General features: G+C 39.7%; 1 protein-coding gene across 2 annotated transcripts in view; it reads right to left on the reverse strand.

Annotated features, from left to right (window-relative positions):
• Positions 1-202: 202 nt before the first annotated feature.
• Positions 203-15063, reverse strand: part of LOC139697883 (protein turtle homolog A-like) — a 602691-nt gene continuing 587830 nt past the window's right edge. The window contains exons 11-14 of one of the 2 annotated variants that reach the window (XM_071596747.1): positions 13227-13526; positions 5271-5747; positions 2796-3025; positions 203-1906 (exon numbers count right to left, since the gene is read on the reverse strand). In XM_071596747.1, the coding sequence (XP_071452848.1) occupies positions 1727-1906; positions 2796-3025; positions 5271-5747; positions 13227-13526 (1187 nt within the window). In that variant the 3' untranslated portion in view covers positions 203-1726. Of the gene's footprint in view, positions 1907-2795; positions 3026-5270; positions 5751-13226; positions 13527-15063 lie in introns of both variants that reach the window. The other variant, XM_071596746.1, reaches the window with a different exon arrangement.

Consider the following 15063-nt stretch of genomic DNA (forward strand, 5'->3'; position numbering starts at 1 on the left):
TTCCAGGATTCCATTGAGTTAGAATTACAGAGATGGCAGGGTGGATGCCAATTGACACCGAGTATCATTAATAGTAAACTGGCACACAAAAACGCCAGTAAAATATAGCATATTAGAAAATCAGCTCGGTAAAATCTGTGATAAGATGATAAATCATGACAGATTTCTCAAAAATAGTTGTAAAATTATTTTATTTCTCACCAACCCTCGGATAACACACATTATCAGCCACAGAATTAAAGCCACTGGAAAGCAACATTCAATGTCACCGAGGGACAATATTTTGTTCCTCATTTTACCCGAGATGGAGGTAAGGATTTTCTCCTTCCCGCTTAGCACTCAGTACTTTTCCAACTCAGGTCTGCCAGTGAACCAAGCGAAAGCTTGTTCTAAACAGGATGGACCCGGGTGATAAATCCATTCATTCAACCGTTCAACAACAACAATATGAACAACACAATTTTAGGGGCACGGAAAACACCACTTAAACACAATAACAGCGAATCTGTACAGAAGTATTGTCGCACGCACAACAACGACACTGCTGGTGTTTGAGATTCTGCCCGTCGTCAACCTCTACGTTGTCCACAGCATGGAGTTCTTGAACACTTTGAGGGAAATAGGAAAAGGATACAGGGTTACATCTTACCATTCTTCGGAAATGTTATAAGAATGAAAGGAAAATACATCGAGTATAAGGTAAAATTAATGATGTATGATAAACAAAGAACAGCAAAGATCTTCTACAATGTTGCACTCTTTTACATATTTTTCGCCCAAAAGGCGATAACTTAAAAAAATAAAAACTAGACATATTACAAAGTACATTTTTTACTTTGGTCTTTGTATTATATTTATGGCAATTTGCATTACGGGTGGCACTTAACTCGATGTGCTTCCGATTCGTTGGTTGTCTCTTGCCTGTTCACTAAATTTTCCTGTGAAAAAAATTCATGGATGCATACAAATATTGAACTCAGTCGTCTATATGCTTGGTCACAAAACACCAAGACCTTAGTTATACATACAAGAAAATTCAAGCTTTTAAAAAATACCCATCAAGTAGGACATCATTTAGGAGGCACTGCCAGAATTAACATCCTTATGCTAACAGAAACATCAATTGTTAATACTTATCCAAATATACAAAACAAGTAAAAGAAATAAGTTTAGTCACAATAAAATGACTTTGCTAATATAAAGTTGAAAAAAAAAGAAAAAGTGAATTCCTTATAAATAATTACATTCCCTGAACCCTACTCTCACCAACTTTTCGAACACCCATTCTTAGCTATAATATTTTCTTGTAAGTCACCGGGCGGGGTGATTTACAAGTTTCCAATGGAACACTAATAATTTTTCACTTCTCACAGTTCACTGTGCGTGCCGTGACATGAAATAGTCCTGGTCTCCAATTTCGAATGCGTATAAAATACAGTAAAAAAAGCAAATACAAAGTACAAAATAATTAACTAGCGAAAATATTAAAGCAATCTCTAATGTGATAATAAAACGTCGTTTCTGAAGCACCTGAAATGACAGAGCTTGATGTAAACAAACGAATGATCTAACGTATCGCAGATGACTGGAGACATCATTTCGTTTGCCAGTAAGCTCCACCGATTTGGTCAGGCGCATAACAAATAATACCACCTTTCTCCGTTGTGAATAGAATTCGGACAGTCTTCTCTCTTCACTATTTTAATTGCTCTTCCCTCCGCGATATTCACACACAACTCTCCGGTATCTCACGAGAGCGCAGCTTTTCTTCTATTATATTTCCACTCAATTCGTACTCCGGCGTCTTCTTGCTCTCGGAAACCGGAAGAATGTCATGAAAACGGTCTGTCTCGGTCGCACCGGTTCCCTGAATGCTCACAGGGTCGTATGTCTTACTGAACGAGGTCTGAAAAAAGAAATTATATAAAGCATTAGAACGAATTTCTCGGTTACTGGATAATCCAAGCATGGTGTTTGCGCGCAGGCATAAATAAATACATTATCACACTTGCGATTTGAAAGCCCTAAGGAGCTAAATCAAATTAATATGGTAATATTGAAAAGGAAACAATGTATTTATGAAATGAACATTACTATTTTGTGCTATATAAAATTAATATTTTACCATTATTATGGGTCCAAATGAAAGTTTCATAGAAAAGTTCACCCGAAAGCAGACAATAGACAATTAGTAGAAAATTAATGAGGGGTATTATGGAAAGAAATTTAGTAGACCCAGTTGTAAAGTTATGGTATTTGAAGACTACCAAAATAGCCAGCCGAAACAACATCCGCCATGAATGCTTCGAAAAGAACAGATATCATAAAACATTCAGCAAATTTGGCACGGAACACTACGTTACACAAGATTTCTAACATCGCGGCACAGGCGACCGCAAAATGACGCTCCTGTTGTTCTGTTTATGTTGACTTTTTTAAATGATAAATTCCATTGTAATCATAAGTTATTGAATAGAATAAAATGTGAATTGATACTTTGCCAAATTTATTACACGTAATCACAAACTCAAATTGAAAGTTAACTCACATTTTTGTCGTGCACGTGGAGGCATTGGTTTCTACTCGAGTATATAATATATTTTGAGTCATTGTTAAATTTAATTTAAAATTCTAAGTCCAAGTGAAGCATTTTCTTTTTTATGTAAAACTAGATTCAAATAAAAATAATAACTAACCGTATTTGATGCTTTTAATGTATCAAAATGATTTTTGCCCCTTCAGAAAATTCAATTTTCTTCTTCTAATTGTCTATCATTTAAATTGAAAGCACTTACAATTTTCGGCGACGACGGGACATCGCTGTCCAAGAGCAACGGCGGAGATGGCGAAGTGCGCACGCGCAGGACTACAGGTGGCGCGGCCCTCGGTGATGTGGGGGACAGCAACGGCGGCAGCCATCGCGATTCGCTCGTGCATTCCCACTGTGGCGGCGGGAAGTTGGAAGGCATATGCTCGTCGTTCTTTTTATGAAACAAGAACTCCGGCCTCTTGGCGGATACCGTGCCTGTGACGAGTCATCCAGAAAACGGCAATATAATATCACTATTAGGGAAGTTATTACATCATGGAACACAACTTTTCCCGCAATTGCCTGTTTTTTCTACCAATATATCATCTTCGTTGCATTTATTAAATTTTGAAATGTATTTTACTTATAAATTTGTAATTAATCGGGCCCAGAAAAACTTTACGTTATTCCGCATGCATTTAAACAATATGCCGTTGAACTCGGCTACATCTGGATTGCAAGTTTTCGACAAGAAATCAGTTATGGAAAGTAATAGTTGATATACGTATAAAATACCAGTAATATAGGAAATAAGGGTGTGTATAAAAGATACTGGAAAACATTTTTCTGACTTGATCGTATGTCGTAGCGCACTCGCACCGCAGAGGCTTGGTGGTGGAAGGGTCTGACCTTCAACACGTGTCAAGCGCCAATCGCCTCCGAACGTTCGTTTTGACTAGCTCGTGTGTTTGGAGACTAGCTCCTGTCCAGTGACTTGGCGCAAGCGCAAAATGCAGCGAACCATTGCACGGCGGTACGCCATCAAATTTAGTGTTTGACTGGGGAAATCGGGTACAGAGACGTTGGGCATGATTTGCCAAGTGTTCAAGGTTGATACTAATTCACAAACTGCAGTTTTAAGCGACAAAAGCTCTTCAAAGATGGCCGAGAGAGAGTGGAGGACGAGCCCCACGCTGGACGGCCGTCGACGTCAAGAACCGACGACGACGTGCTACGTGAGCGTGGTGTGTTGAATTCAGACTATCGGTTAAGCGTGCGCATGGTTACAGATCGTATTAGTATTGGTAAGATGACATTGCACACCATTGTCTCTGAAAATTTGGCGATGCGAAAAATCTGCGCTAAACACTTCCCGAGGGTCTTGACGAGCCACCATAAGCAGAGTCGAGTAGTTACATTAGTATCAGTATTTCCTGTTTCAAAAAGTGAAATCCCTCCCTCAAAGGAAACCACCATAACACTCAGAGTACCATTAAAGAAGCTTGCACGCCTACCCTTAAGGACCTTCGGACGGCCTTCCACGGAGCCTGAGTCGTGCGAAAGCCACTGGCAAAAGTGTGTCGACGCTGAAGGGATGTATTTTGAAGAAAATTGAGGCATGGTAGCTATATCTGAAATAAATCCATTTTTTCCGAATATTTTTTCATTATTTTTGTATAAATCTTGAATGTGAGATTATTTATGAATATGCAGAAATTTTCCAAAGCATAAACGAGCATAACGCTGTCGATATGGAAAAAGAAAAAAAGTGAATGTCCCAAGTTATTCAATATTCTTCAAATAAGCACACACAGATAGAATTTAACTACTTACACTGCGCACAAATTGTGAACAAGCTAAATAGGATAAGTGTGAAATGTGACCGAGGAGAGAGATGAAAATGGTAAAATGGACGTAAAGGAAAACAAACCAAGACTTACTAGGCATGGTGGTGTAGGATACAGGGTTGTTTATTTATTTATCGACTTAATTGGGCGAGGTTGAGACTAATAGTCCCTTCTTCCACCTAACCCTACATTACAGACATGATATTGGAGACAATCACATACAACGAAGCCCTAGATGGAGGGATATCCACCTAGGCGGGAATCGAGCCCGCGACCTTTGGGCTGGTAGGCGAGGACGTTACACCGCCGCCACCGAGAAAACCAAATAAAGGTGAAAGATCTCCGGATTCAGGGTATTTGGAATGGCAACGAAGTGCCGACGAATTCTGAGGGGTGGTCGTTACGAAAGCGAGATACGGGTAGAAAATGATGGGTATGTTGTACATAATGAAGGGAGATTAAGTTTATGAGACATTGCAGAAGAGATTACTGTTTTGTGGAGTACCAGGTTATGTCATGCTAGGTGAGGCTAAGAAATGTAGAGGTTTTTAGTCTTGGTCCGTCCAAAACCTATCTTAAACAGTTGACTACCAAATAATTTCAAGGGTTAAAGTGAATCAAAAGATAAAGTAGCCCTAATCATTATGAATACACAAATAATAATACGCACGGACTTCTGCAAGTGTCTAAATAAAATAATGATTCCTTGGCTTACGATCCCGAGATTTTTTTCATGGAATAACTTAATTATATAAAAACAGAAAAATCATTAAATTCCGCGATATAAATTATTGTACAAGTATTTCAGAGGGAAATGAATAATAATGCCCCAGTGGTGAAATACAGACCCCTGGTAGTCTGTTGGTGAATCAATGGTCTGAAAAATATCCTACCGTGGGCCTTCTCCGCCAATATATCTGGTTGGCAGCCATCGCCTGGTATCCGGGAGTTAGGGCCCCCATTCTTCAGGGCGGACTGCTCCTTAATGACGTAGGAAACCACGTACTGATCTCGACTGACGTCAATGGTCGTCCCGCCGTCTCCCTTCGAATCCCCACCGCTGGACACTAGGGGGACCTTGGTCCCTCCGGCGTCATCCAAGTCCCCATCGCCCGCACCGTCACCTGTTCCCCTCCTCCGGTTCCTCGAGAAGCAGTCCCTTCCGATGAAGTCGAGGAGTGGCGCGGGGCAACAGAGGCGCATCATGGGGCGAGCGGTTCCGTTGGGAGTCGCGGTCTCGAGACCGATGAGCTGTCGCCGACGGACGACTATCATGGCAACCAGGGCCACGGTGAAGAGGGCAGCCAGGGCGCCGAGTAGGAGGGCAAGGAAGGTGAGGGCCCCCAACGCGTTCGGACCGGCCGTCTCCACTTCTGCAAGTGAAACGAGAGAGTTTGTTCCGCATAAGCGAGGCCATTTGGGAATACCAATGATAATCACAATCGGTAAATGGTGATGGGCCATTTTCCCAGGGTGATATACGCTGAACCCAGGGTAACATAGGAGGGCCTTGAGATACACACTCTCTTACATTTATATAAACATATAAACCATAAACACAGTAATCAACCCGTAGGTCGGTTTGGTAGGTGATGGTAGAGTTCACCAAGTACTAAGCCCAACGGCGTGTGAAATTCACACATCACGGTTGGGGGGCCAGTTCCTTTCCCTGTGCCGGTTATGATTTCCCAGGAAAACCTGGTACCTGAAAAATCACATGGCAAGTGGAAAGATCCGGTGTTCGACTCCCGGTCAAGGAAATATTTTTACTCTTGTGATCCGTTCGATTCCGCCTTCCCCACCTAGAGCAGTTTAGAGCAGTTTCTTGCAAGGGCTCTTGCGTAGCCCTTACACTGCGCCTTTCCAGCCTCCAAGGCTACTAAGGCGGGAAGAATTCTTCTGCGTTGTCAGTCGTTTGATTTATTCCCACCTCTATTGTGTTCGTCCTTTATGTGTGTTCCTATCCCTTTTCCTTATATCTGTTTCTATATAAATGAGTATTTATTTGCCGTTTGGCGGGATTTTGTGTTTGAATGTGTGTGTGCATATATATATATATATATATATATATATATATATATATATATATATATATATATATATATATATAATGATTACTTAGCGGATGATCAGTTTGGGTTTAGGAAGGGGAGAAGTACGCGTGATGCCATTGCAGTAATGAGATTATTAATCGAGAGGAATATAGAACACAACCAGGAGGTATTTGCCTGTTTCGTAGATTTCGAAAAAGCGTTTGATAGAGTGAATTGGGAAAAACTAATGATTATATTGCAGAAAATAGGAATAGATTGGAGGGAAAGGAGGCTAATTCGCAACCTGTACATGTCTCAGACTGCTCAGGTGCGGGTGGGGAACGGGGAGTCAGGATGGGCAGTGTTAGGAAGGGGTGTAAGGCAGGGTTACCCATTATCACCGTTGCTGTTCAATCTGTATGCAGAGGAAAGGATCAAAAAAGCATGGGAAGAACTCGAGGTAGGAATGAAAGTGGGCGGGGAATTTGTAAAATCAGTTAGGTTTGCTGATGACCAAGCTTTAGTTTGTCAGTCAGCCAAGGGGCTGCAAGCATTGCTGAGTGAATTGGAAATTCAGTGCGACAGGTATGGGATGAGAATCAATATTAATAAAACAAAGGTTATGCGATTTTCTAGGAAGAAAAAGGCCAAGCTAAACATTAAAAAAGTAGGGCAAAAACTAGAGCAGGTAGAACAATTTACGTAACTCGGTAGTGTTTTAGACCAACACGGTCAAAGTAGTAGGGACGTAAGGAGAAGAATTGCGCTAGGCAAAGAGGCTTTCACAAGGAGGAGGGAGTTGATGACAGGGACTTTGAGTAAGGATGTTAAGAAAACACTCGTAAAAACTTTGATATGGAGCGTAGCTATGTACGGAGCGGAAACGTGGTCATTGAAGCAGGAGGATAGACGTAATTTGGAGGCTTTTAAAATGTGGGTGTGGAGAAGAATGGAGAAGGTCGAATGGGCAGAGAAGAAAACAAATGAGGAAGTACTTGGTATGGTGGGCGAAGAGAGGGGTTTGTTGGGAGCAATCTTATGGAGGCAGAAAAAGTGGATGAAGGGGGTATTGACCGGCAGTGGGATGTTGAAGACTGTAATAGAGGGGAGAATGTTAGGCAAACGAGGAAAGGGAAGGGACAGGATAGGGATGTTGGACGGGATGAAGGGAGGAAGAAAGTACTCAGAGATGAAGAGGGACCTGATATAGAGTAGGATGATGGATTTTGTGTTTTGTTAGGAGTAATAAAATATTTGTGTGGTAGTTGTGTCCATCCAAATACCTACCTTAACCGGTAGATTACCTTAAAAAAAAATATATATATATAGTGTATCCACGCAGGTGTCATTTCATGACATTCAACTTAAAACCCATTCAGAAATTAGGTGCGAAATTGATCGCAAAATTGCCCAATTGATTCTTAGATGGCCGTCTTTTAAATAACGCACGACTTAGAAGCACCTACATCACCGAAAGTTTAATCGAATTTTATTTAAATTATTTCAGGAATTTACCATTCCTGACGCGTAAAATAAGATGATTGTACATGCAAAATACATACTGGGGGCCCTGTTTTAAAATATTTTGCAATTCAATATCCTAGTTGTGAAATTTTGGATATATCAGGTTCCGTTAATTTATCTTAAGCCAATACGAAACGCGGTATTTGATTAGCTGGCTATTACTCAAAATATTTTGCAGTTGATTACACTCCGCACCGGAGGTAACGCATTAATACGAACATTGGTAAGAACGCATACCACGCATCATTTACAAGTTAGCTGGGAACATATCCATGAATATTTAAATATATTTTATCATTATTAGTAAGAAACGATGTCCTTCTTGTGAGTATCCTACAGTTCTAAATGATTCTAGCTCTAAATGTCTATTGTTTGTGTCGCCTTCACAAAAAGGTAACCACAGAATTTCGCATTTCGGTGGGACGAAGCAGAATTAATTGGGTAGAGACAAGCTATTCCTTCCCTCATAAAAAGATAGTTTTTTGACAAGGATCAGATTTATTTAATAAGCTCCTCAACAATCAACGGCAATGAGATATACAGAGCTATTAGAGCTAATTTTTAACAGAATGTGAATACAATAACCAATATTCGCAACTATTTATGGATGGTAAACAAAAACAACCCGCATTATTGGAAAAAATCTTAGCCTTAAGTACAGGCAAGATTTAATTGTACAAAAACATGCTGAAGTAGACGTAAAAACGGCAGTGAATGTGTTCGGAAATTTTTATAAAAAGATGCCAAAATTGAATGACAAACAATGATATTACTGTAAACAACGTGAAAAGTGTTTATCAGGAAAAAGAAACAATAATATTACTAACGTTAAGGCTTGTAAACAAAACATCGATGTTAATAGTAAACATTGAGCACCAATGTAATTTTGCAATCTGGATGGTAATTCCAAGGTTAAATTTTTCCGCAGCGACTATTTTGTATTTCAAGTTCGTAGCCTTCGCGTATCTTAGCCGTTAACAGTTTTATTGAAGTGTTTGATACTTCGGTAACTCCATACACGAAAATTGCGCTCACTGCTTGGTAATAATCGATAGATAATTTCTGAGTATCATAGTCGGCAGTTTCCTCTTCGGAATGTTTGACCAACTACCCACTCGAGTGCAGTTTGACTGTTTTTACATCGGCATAGCCCAGGAAAACGCCAATCCCAGCTGAAAAAGAAGTCCACTCAGCAGCCAACAGAAACATTGTTCCGTCCGCAGCTGTTTTTGAAGCAGTGGAGGCCGAGCTATATTCTTGCCACACCACTAAGTGGTTTCGTCTGTTCTGGGGTTGCTCAAGCCCATTATTTCCTAAGCTGGAAACACGCTGTCCGTGTCGATTGCTATGAGCTTACTGGTCGTGTTCCGAGAATCGAGAATTCTGCAGAAATTTTACAAATGAATGGCGGAGTTCTGTCTGCGACACCACTCAATTTAGAAACAGCATGCACCGCATCGTCTGTAATACGCTAGAGTAGCTTGCAAGACGGAGGCGATATAAGTATGCAGAGTTAAATGATTTCATGATACTTACCTTGTTTTTCTTTTGTCTTAATTAGCAGTTCGTGAGACGGGAAACACGCAGGATTTACTTCAGTATATATTGAATTTCGGCGTAATACCATTTACGTTCCTGCAAGCAGCATCCGATCATCAAATTTCAGAGTTCATAATAATCAATGAGATTTAATTGATAACCTTTTAACAGTAAAAATTAACACACCAATGAAAAAAATCAATTAAACTTTCGAATACAATGAAACGTCTTCATTAGAGCAAGCGGAACTCACTGGAAAAATGCAATCCCTATTATTTTAGGAAGATTTTATAAATCATTTATTGCTGAATTAAAATTGAAAATAAGGTGAGATTTTAAAAGTGATATTAGGGTTAATAATCAAGATTGATTTCAATTACCCATTTCTTTTTCTTCACGCTCACACTTTCATAAGCTGCAGAGACTGCTAATTACGCCGATACATCTAGATTCACATCGTAGTCCACATCAACGAATGACACCGCATTTACACAGTCGACTAGAGCAGTGGTTAGTCTTCCACTCACAAGCACCTATCCACTCGAATGGAGTTTCTTCTTTATTTTCTGGACACAACTGGAAACAAAGGCCCTTAATATAAAAAATCAAGTCCCAGAAAAAAGTCAACACTTAGCCAGCGAGTCAATTTGAAAACCTCTAAACTCAGTGTTGTAAAAGTTAGAGTCCTTAAAAAGAACACAACTGCTGATAAAAATAAGTGATAGAGCATTGTTTGTGGGAAAAAGACTATTTTTTTTAACTTGCCGAGGAGAATATTTTGAATTCATTGGTGACTCTATCTATGAATTTCCGATAAAAATTTTCCAATTTCAGCTCAAAAGGGAAAAAAGCAGCGCTTAGATTAATGTATCAGATGCCGTCGCCATCTCCTTCCCCTTCTCTGAACCACCACACCCCCAATCTCTACCTCGCCAGGAGCTGGCATGTTTTCTCTCTTCCACCCGTCACCCTCCCTCGCTCCACTCTCCCATCCTATCGTCCCACAATACCCCCTCCCCCACCTCCCACCTACCCTCTCTTTGCCTCTCCACTGTTGACTGAGTTGAGGAGGAAGTTTTCCCAACTCGAAGATAAATCTCCGTGAGGCAATTTTTGCGTCGCTCCATTGTCATTTGAATAGCGCTTTCTTCCTCTTTACCCAGGGGGGATTTGAACCCAATGACTGCTTTTATGCGTAAACCGAAAGATGAAGTTGGCGTTTGAGGGGGTTTTTATACGCTCTTAGAGAGGGTGGGTAACACACGTAAGAGGGAGTTTATTTGTGCACCCTTAGATGAGCTGAGTGCCACGAAGAAAAGTACAATTTCTGTCCTCGCGAGGGGAATTCTATTTTTGTTAAAATAAAAAGTCTGTCGTTTACCCACCTAGCTCATTATTTGATTTGTGCATTTTTCTGTCCTGTCTGGCTAGTGAAGAGAAATGGCCACCGTTATAAAACGGATGAAGCACGAAAAGTAACCAACTTACTTTTCTAATTCACCTGTAAAACATTAAGAGAAGTCTCTTGGGGAATTTTTTCCCAACTCAATGGAAAATACGTCGTATACGAAATAATTTTCCAAATTTATATATACTTAACTATTTTGAGGCATGCCTATCAACATTGTTTTTTCTCATATTATCAGTTAGAGAGTCTTATGATTATTTGGACCTAATGCAAGTATCATAGTAATATACCAATTAATTTATAAGTTACTTTTTTTCTCCCCATTTTCGCCATCGATAAAAAGATCGAAAATATACGTTTCGATGAATTTTTCAGTAGCTAATGTTTCATTTCTTCCGCAGTTTTAGGCTGCACTAATTTGTACATACCCACTTACAATTACGTTTCAATGATGGATATTCAGAATAATTAACACGCATCATCCTTCAATGAATCACATATGGGTCTTCTTTATTATGATTATTTTTGTTTTGAAACCCATCGAAAAAAGAATACCTCATTCTACATTCACTTTTATCTTCACAAATCTTCTCTATATTGACTGTACATTTTAAAATAAGACAAAAAATTAAATTAAATTTTCTATTTTACCACCAACGCGTACGCCTACCGCGTTGCTATACCTATTCACTTCCGGAAACAGTAACCTTTGACTGAGTAGAGCTTCAGATCTTGCTTGTAAAGGACCGCGTCTAAACATGTGTGAAATATTTCATAAAAATCAGGATTTGAGATATTCTGGCTAATAGGGCGATTTTTAAAGAGTTGGCGAAACAGCAAATTCCACTGCACCCATTGAATTCATGGCATTGGTGCATCACACCGATGTGTGACTTTAATAATCAGTTGACTCACCTTAGCTTAGTGGTCGGTGAGCTCAACTGTCACTTATAATTCTCAACTTCGAATTCAACACAATGGACTTGAACTCTTTATTTATGTAAATACTCAAACAAAAGAAGCATGTAGAATTATAACAAAGTATACCAGGACACGGCGAAGAAACTGTTGCTGCTACACGTAATAGTTACCATCTTTCCACAGAAATCGACCTGGAGGTATATTTCGATAGGTTAGCATGATTTTAGCCCGATCTGACATGCGATTTATAAATACAATATATATGTAAAATATATATATTGTGTGTATATATACATATATTATGCGTCCGCGTCCCATACATATATACATATATTATGGGACGCGGTAGCCCAGGGGTAAAGCGTTGTGCTACTTACCGGAGGGCCCGGGTTCGATTCCCAGGTAAACCTCCCTTGGCATCCTCCGCTCCAGGTAAACTGTACGATCTTTCGGGTACCAGATCTTCCTGAGAAACCATAGCCGGCACAGAGAAAGGAACTAGCCCCCCTACCCTAATGTGAGAAATTCACACGGGTGAACTCTACCATTACCTATCACACGGGCCTTATTAACGGGTGCTAAGTAAGTAAGTAATTTTAAGTTTGTTGGAATGTTCAGCTAATTTCCAACGAGGACTTCCGGAGCTATGATGATTGTTATTTGCGGCTTTTGAGAACTGCACCAATCCATCCAGGGTTACAGTTGAAAAATGTCATCGACGCGAAAGCTTCAGACAAAACGTTCCAAATTAGAGCGAAGGAACTTTCAAAATAGATCTTTATCAGTACTTCGAGTGCCGACCTAGGTAATAATAACAATTTAGTGTGTAATAGAGACATTTTTCTTTCTCGTATCTCGTTTCGTATGCAAAGATGATAATGAATTTTTATGCCGTGGTCCAAGATATCTTTTGAAATAAATGTCACCACCATTTGTTATACTTAAAATGTCTATTGCTAACTTATAATTTTAATTTACCTTTCTAGTGTGTAATAACCAACTCCCACTCACCCTAGTGGCATCTAACAGGGGAACCTTTTAACAGCGTGTAGATGTAGAGAGGAATGCAAATTTTACAGTCTTCCTTCGTCGCTAAGTATTAAATGCGTATGTCAGTACATAAACCGTAGCTTTTGCGTGTGGCGGAGGATTTCAGGCCACACCAGTCATTTATGTTATATATGAATAAATATATAGTTATGAACACATATACATTAGCTCGTATACTCAAAAACACATACACATACATGGAGGGCTATCTACATCATGCAATGATGGATGTGCTTGAATTAAACCACATACATTTTCTCTTTAAACGGAAAATATTTGGGTTCAATTTTTTTATGACTGCGTAACATGCAAGGGTATAACAAGCAGTTCAGGATCTATATATGCATATCCCAGATGGTATATTGGATCCCTACCAGTTCTCTTCTCGGCGTCCCATAGGGACACGTCCTCTAGGATGGTGGCCTCGGATCGTCCCTTGGCGTTGGCGGCGTACAAAACGAGCCTGAGGGAGGAGCCGGGGGTGAGGTCCGTGAGTCGGAAGAGAGGGGCGTCGTGTCGGGTGGCATTGAGTCGGAGGCGGGTGGAGCGGGCGTCGTATGCCTCGAGGAGGAAGGCCTGCGGGAGGCCGCCGTCGAAGCCGGGAGCACACTCCACCTCCGCCCAGTCCGCGCTGCGGTTGCCCACCGTGCAGTTGCTCAGCGGCGCCGGGCGACCTTCGAATGGAAAGGTTAATTAGGGACAGCGGCCCGCGGCTGCTAAACTTTCGTCTCCTTCCACAAATTCCAGAGAGAGGAAAATGATACAAAATTCTACTCCCTTCACCGGCATCTCTATGATATAATGCGCGCCTGAAGCACTGGATGGTCACAAAGACGGGAGACTTCGAAGTTTCGACCTCTTGGTAGCCGATCCAATTTCAAGGGTACGCACTGGGGACAGCATTTGTGCCATAACTCTTCGCTTCCGCCGAAATTGTTTGTGAGCATGGCCACAGTGGAAAATTTTGGCTCAGCTTTACGTAGTGTTAATATGTTACGGCTTGTTATTTTGTTACAGATTTAAATACGGTTAATTTTTTGGGTGGGAAAAACATATTAATTACCATAAGAAACTATCTCAACAGTTTTTATAAATGTAGAACTATTCTAGTATTTAATTAAACGCAGTGAATGAAATCAAATGGATAACATTCGTTTGCAAGCTGTAAAACACCAACTATTTATTCAATGCAGAGTAGAACCGGAGAAAAAAAAACTTTTTTTAATTTTTCATTAGTTTCCCAGTGTGTTGCCTCCTACGATGACTTATTTCCATGGGAAATTGTTAAAAAGGATTTTATGCAATCTCATTTTATGTAACAGTGCCTCTGTTTCATTATATACTTTCTAAGGCTGGGTTTTTGCACGCATTAACATATACACAGCATTACGCTTAGCGCACTTTCTTTCAAATAGATAATATTGAATCAGTGTGATTTCGGTGATACTCTGTCGTCAAATTGTTTTATGATTTAAAATGACATTTGTAGTAACTTAAATGTAAAGTTTTACTCGTCTTGATGACAAACAGATTTACTCGCAATAGAATAAAAAACCAACCTAACATCTTAGTTTTATTTGAAGAAATTTTAAACCATTTCACAATCCCACTTTAAAGTACATATATCAATGTTGATTGGTGATCTGTCATCTATTTCTTCCACTATGATAATGATATTTCCCGCTTCCACGATGAAGTTCAGCTACTTCCATGAAATTTAGCTACACCACTTTTATTATTCAATGGCATGTTGAGCATGAGTGAGCATTCAGAGAGCAAAAATATTTTCTGGGATTAACAGGGTTATCTTTAAAACACAATTTACCATGATATAGTACAGTTTTCCATGGAGAATAGCATATCTCATTTGATGAATTTCATTTCTGGGTGTGTAGTCCCGAATAATTCTAAAAATTATTGAAATATAGCATTTTGTCGACTATGAGAGTAAATATTTGACCTCATTTTAATATCTAATAGACAAAGGGAATGAAATTGGCACATGTGCCCATATAATTTGTCGAACATCTAACGAGGAATAATTTTAGATTATTAAGTAAAATGGTCCCAAGTAAGCCTTCGCTGAGGTTGATGCTTTCCTTTAATCTGAAATTAAAAAGGTAACATGTCAGGTACGCTTCCTGAGGAAGAGGTAAGGACTAATTTTCATGATTTTAATTACAATATCGAGTACAATTTATGCTTTTTATA

The sequence above is a fragment of the Hetaerina americana genome, unplaced genomic scaffold (assembly GCF_022747635.1).
Source record: "Hetaerina americana unplaced genomic scaffold, ioHetAmer1.1.p SCAF_8, whole genome shotgun sequence".
Classification (NCBI taxonomy): Eukaryota; Metazoa; Arthropoda; class Insecta; order Odonata; family Calopterygidae; genus Hetaerina; species Hetaerina americana.